The following is a 3,909-nucleotide window of genomic DNA, read 5'->3' as shown; positions in this document are numbered from 1 at the left end:
GACCTGGCTGTCCTGGAACTCACTCTGTAGACCAGGCTGGCCTTGAACTCAGAAATCTGCCTGCCTCTGCCTCCCGAGTGCTGGGATTAAAGGTGTTCGCCACCATGCCCGGCCACACACACACACACACACACTTTAAATGCTTCTCTTTAAAAATTCCCATTACAAGATCAAGTTGATAATATGGCAGATACTTAATTTTTCAATTTTGAGTGAGTTTGTTTGTTTGTTTTCTTTTTTAAGGTTCATTTATTTATTATATGTAACTATACTATAGTTGTCTTCAGACACTCCAAAAGAGGACATCAGATCCCCATTACAGATGGTTGTGAGCCACCATGTGGTTGCTGGGATTTGAACTCAGGACCTTCGGAAGAACAGTCAGTCTGTGCTCTTAACTGCAGAGCCATCTCTCCAGCCTTGTTTGTTTGTTTGTTTGTTTGTTTGTTTGTTTGTTTTCAAGACAGGGTTTCTGTGTTTAGTCTTGGCTGTCCTGGAACTCACTCTGTAGACCAAGCTGACCCTGAACTCAGAGATTCTCCCTGTCTCTGCCTTCCCAGTGCTGAGACTTAAAGTGTGCGCCACTACTGCCCAGCTTGAGTGAATTATTTTTTAGGAAGCTGGTGGCAATCACAGTCGTTACAGTGCTCTATGCACTTGGCTACACACCAGCCCTGGAGTAGATTGTGTGAAATATAAGCCGAGCCTTACTTCATGAAGACACTAAATGTTTTGTAATTTAAGTACATGTCTTATCTTTATAAAGGGTATTGTAAGATCTGTGTCTGTGCTAGATTGTCATGCTAACTTTGAATGATTGTTGTGTTGTTTGCAGATCATCATGCATGTGTTTTGCACCTACCTTGATTCCAGATTACCTCCACACCCTAAGTACCCTGATGGAAAAACATTCACTTCTCAGCACTTCGTTCAGACGCCTAATAAACCAGGTTCTAACTCCTAAAAGAACATGTTGAAATTCCTTTTGCCTGAAATTCCCTACAAATTTAGTTTTTAACATGTCACATTTTCTTCACAGATGTTACGAATGAAAATGTGTTTTGTATTTATCAGAGTGCTGTCAACCCTCCACATTACGAGCTAATCTATCAGCGACATGTCTACAATCTTCCAAAGGTATTTCTTCCTCTCAGTTTTGGGGTTGAACTCGGAACCTCATGCGTGGTGGGCAAGTGCTCTCCCACGGAGCTCCCTCCTGTCCCTAAAGGATAGGTTACTAGGGAACATCAGAATGGCACTTTGATGGTATTTTTAAAATTGAATCTATTGGTTTGTTTTTGCTTCTGCCCCTTGAATGCTGGGATTAAAGATGTATACCCCTATCTCCAGCTCTTTCTATATCTTTCTAAGGGTTGAAATCATGTTATTTATATAACATTTTAATAACAAACTTTAAGACATAATTTTTCTCAACTTTAAAAATCTTTTATAAAAATATTAAAGGCCATAAAAATCCTTCACAGCATAATTTCTCCAACCATATTCTCCTTTTGAACACTTGGACGGCTGAGCTTTCTCATGGCAAGCACTGTCAAGTGTCCATCTTGATCCACTCAGCCATCTGTATTTTGGATCATTTCTTTAGCCCAAATTGCTAATAATTGAATTTTAAGGCATAGAACATTTCCCAGGCTGTTAGAAACTATGACCAATGACTCCGTGTGAGAAGCCACCTGACAGGTCACAGGTCACAGGTCCGTGCAGGTGGTTTGTTCCTGGTTACAAAGAAGCTTTATTGGTGATCTTTGCAATTTGTTTTATCAGCGTCTTTACTGAGAAATTTTGCATTGACTGCAATTTGTTTTTGTTGGTTTTTAGTTTGCAGAGGTGGGGAACGGACAGGGTCTTATCATGTGGCCGAGCTGGCTTCAGATGATCAGTTCTGCCTCAGTTTCCTGAGTGCTAGGATTACAGGCAGGCTCCTCCAAACACATAGAATCATACACTGAGTTCTGTATCAGATCCCCAGCAGAGATAGTAGCTGCTTTCCGGTTTAATTAATAGTACTGTGTACTTGCATATGTATTTTGAGCCATGGAGGCTCCTGAGGCTGCCCATGTTGCTTTTTTTTTTTTAAATGAAAGAAAAACACCACCTTTTAAAATTTATACACCCGAAGTCATATAAAGTTGATTTATCAATAGAGGGATTTTATACTAACACTTAAAAATCATTGTTGAATTTCAGAGCCGGCAAACATTGCCTGGCTGTTCTTACAGATAAAATAATTTACCACGTTCTTTATGTATTAAGGGCATACTGGACTGTTTTGAAGACTAGCTAAAAGCTGTTTGAATCCTAACACCTTTGTTACAGCGGTGTGCTTGGGAGGTAGAGTATGCTTTATGTGTAGTGTATGGACCCATCAACCCCAGGAAAGCTTCATGATATTGGGCAGTGGTGGCGCACGCCTTTAATCCCAGTGCTTGGAAGGCAGAGGCAGGCGGATTTCTGAGTTCAAGGACAGCCAAGACTACACAGAGAAACCCTTGTCTCAACAAACCAAAAGAAAAGAAAAGCTTCATCATGATTTGGTTCTGAGTGTGTAAGACCCACACCCTACCCCACCCAGTCTGTCAACCTCTGTTCATATTTCAGGTCTGTTCCATTCTTGCGTTGAGGAAGCAAGGTCCTGCCTCTGCAGTCTAAGTTAGGGACTTCCTGTGTTTCTCTGGCATCCACTCCCATCACACGCCACACTTAGTAGTCACTCTTTAGTGTCAGCCCTTTCCTGCTCCGTGATCAGCTCCATGCGTGCTCCATGCTCCGTGGATCCTGTCTGGCCATAGGGTCCCCACTTGCTAGAAAAAGATAGATGATGTGTGTCAAATGAACACAACTTTGAATTATGTCAGATTTTGAACTGGTGGGATGCAGACTGATAAGATCTGCATTTGTGTATGACTGAATCTTTTTAATTCAAAACTTACTAAGTTTTGTTTTTTTCTTGATTCTAGGGCAGGAATAATATGTTTCATACGTTGCTGATGTTCCTTTATATCATAAAGACCAAAGAGTCGGGAATGCTTGGGTAGGTACTTAACGACTTTAAAGTGAACTACTCAACGTAGTTCCTTGCTGTTAACTTTAGCTTAGTTTAGTTAGTCCTCCTGGGTTAGGATTCTGCGCAGGCAGCACATACAGCACACGGTTTGTAGGCAGTCCAGATGGGTTCTAGTTCATCAGTGCCTCAGAGCCACCACTGTCCTGTTGGTAAAGTCAGTGAGATGACAGCAAGGTGGCTTTACACTGTGTCCCCTGGAGTTCTGTTTTAGACGCAAAGCATTCTACAAAGTCGTTATATTTCCAAAGGATCTAATTTGTACCCTTGCCAAAATAATACTAATTGAAAAGAAAAATAGTCTGTTGAAGTTGTCTATGAGTTGAGTAATGAAACACATTATTTACAAATTCAGATTGACTATTGTCATATTGATGATTCAGTGTTTTAATATTTCAAATACTGTTTGAAATAATTGGACCACTCCTGAAGCTGAGAAAATCTGCTAATTTATAAATGGGAGTCTGAAGACTTAGCTCCTGGGGTCCAGCAGTCATAACAAGGACCTAAAGCAAGTGAGAGGTCAAGGGAAGTGCCTGGTGCAGAGGACATGTGTGGCTGGTCCACTCTGTTGGGCAGGCGAGCCTCTGTGAAAAAGATTGTGTTTACACGTGCTGCTCATAGTTTGGAGATTAGATGTGTCCCAGAATGAGCTGCCACTACAGCCCGGGTCCGTGTGCCACGTGACTTGCCTGAACTGAGACTCTAAAGGGCAAAATGAAGTAAAGTTGCCTGCTTACAGGGGCACACACTGCTTACATACTGAATACTGCTCACAGGGGCACACACTGCTTACATACTGAATACTGCTTACAGGGGCACACACT

At 41.6% G+C, this 3,909-nt stretch overlaps 1 protein-coding gene across 1 annotated transcript in view; it reads left to right on the top strand.

The window, feature by feature from the left end:
• The window catches only part of Tmem209 (transmembrane protein 209), a 28,580-nt gene that overhangs the window by 20,075 nt on the left and 4,596 nt on the right, over positions 1 to 3,909 (top strand). The window contains exons 12-14 of the mRNA XM_021164760.2: positions 836 to 950; positions 1,040 to 1,137; positions 2,979 to 3,052. Coding sequence (XP_021020419.1) covers positions 836 to 950; positions 1,040 to 1,137; positions 2,979 to 3,052 — 287 coding nt within the window. The remainder of the gene's footprint in view (positions 1 to 835; positions 951 to 1,039; positions 1,138 to 2,978; positions 3,053 to 3,909) is intronic.

The sequence above is a fragment of the Mus caroli genome, chromosome 6 (assembly GCF_900094665.2).
Source record: "Mus caroli chromosome 6, CAROLI_EIJ_v1.1, whole genome shotgun sequence".
In the NCBI taxonomy this organism is placed as follows: Eukaryota; Metazoa; Chordata; class Mammalia; order Rodentia; family Muridae; genus Mus; species Mus caroli.
The sequence above is the reverse complement of the archived record's forward strand: the minus strand, read 5'-3'. Positions and strand labels throughout refer to the sequence as shown.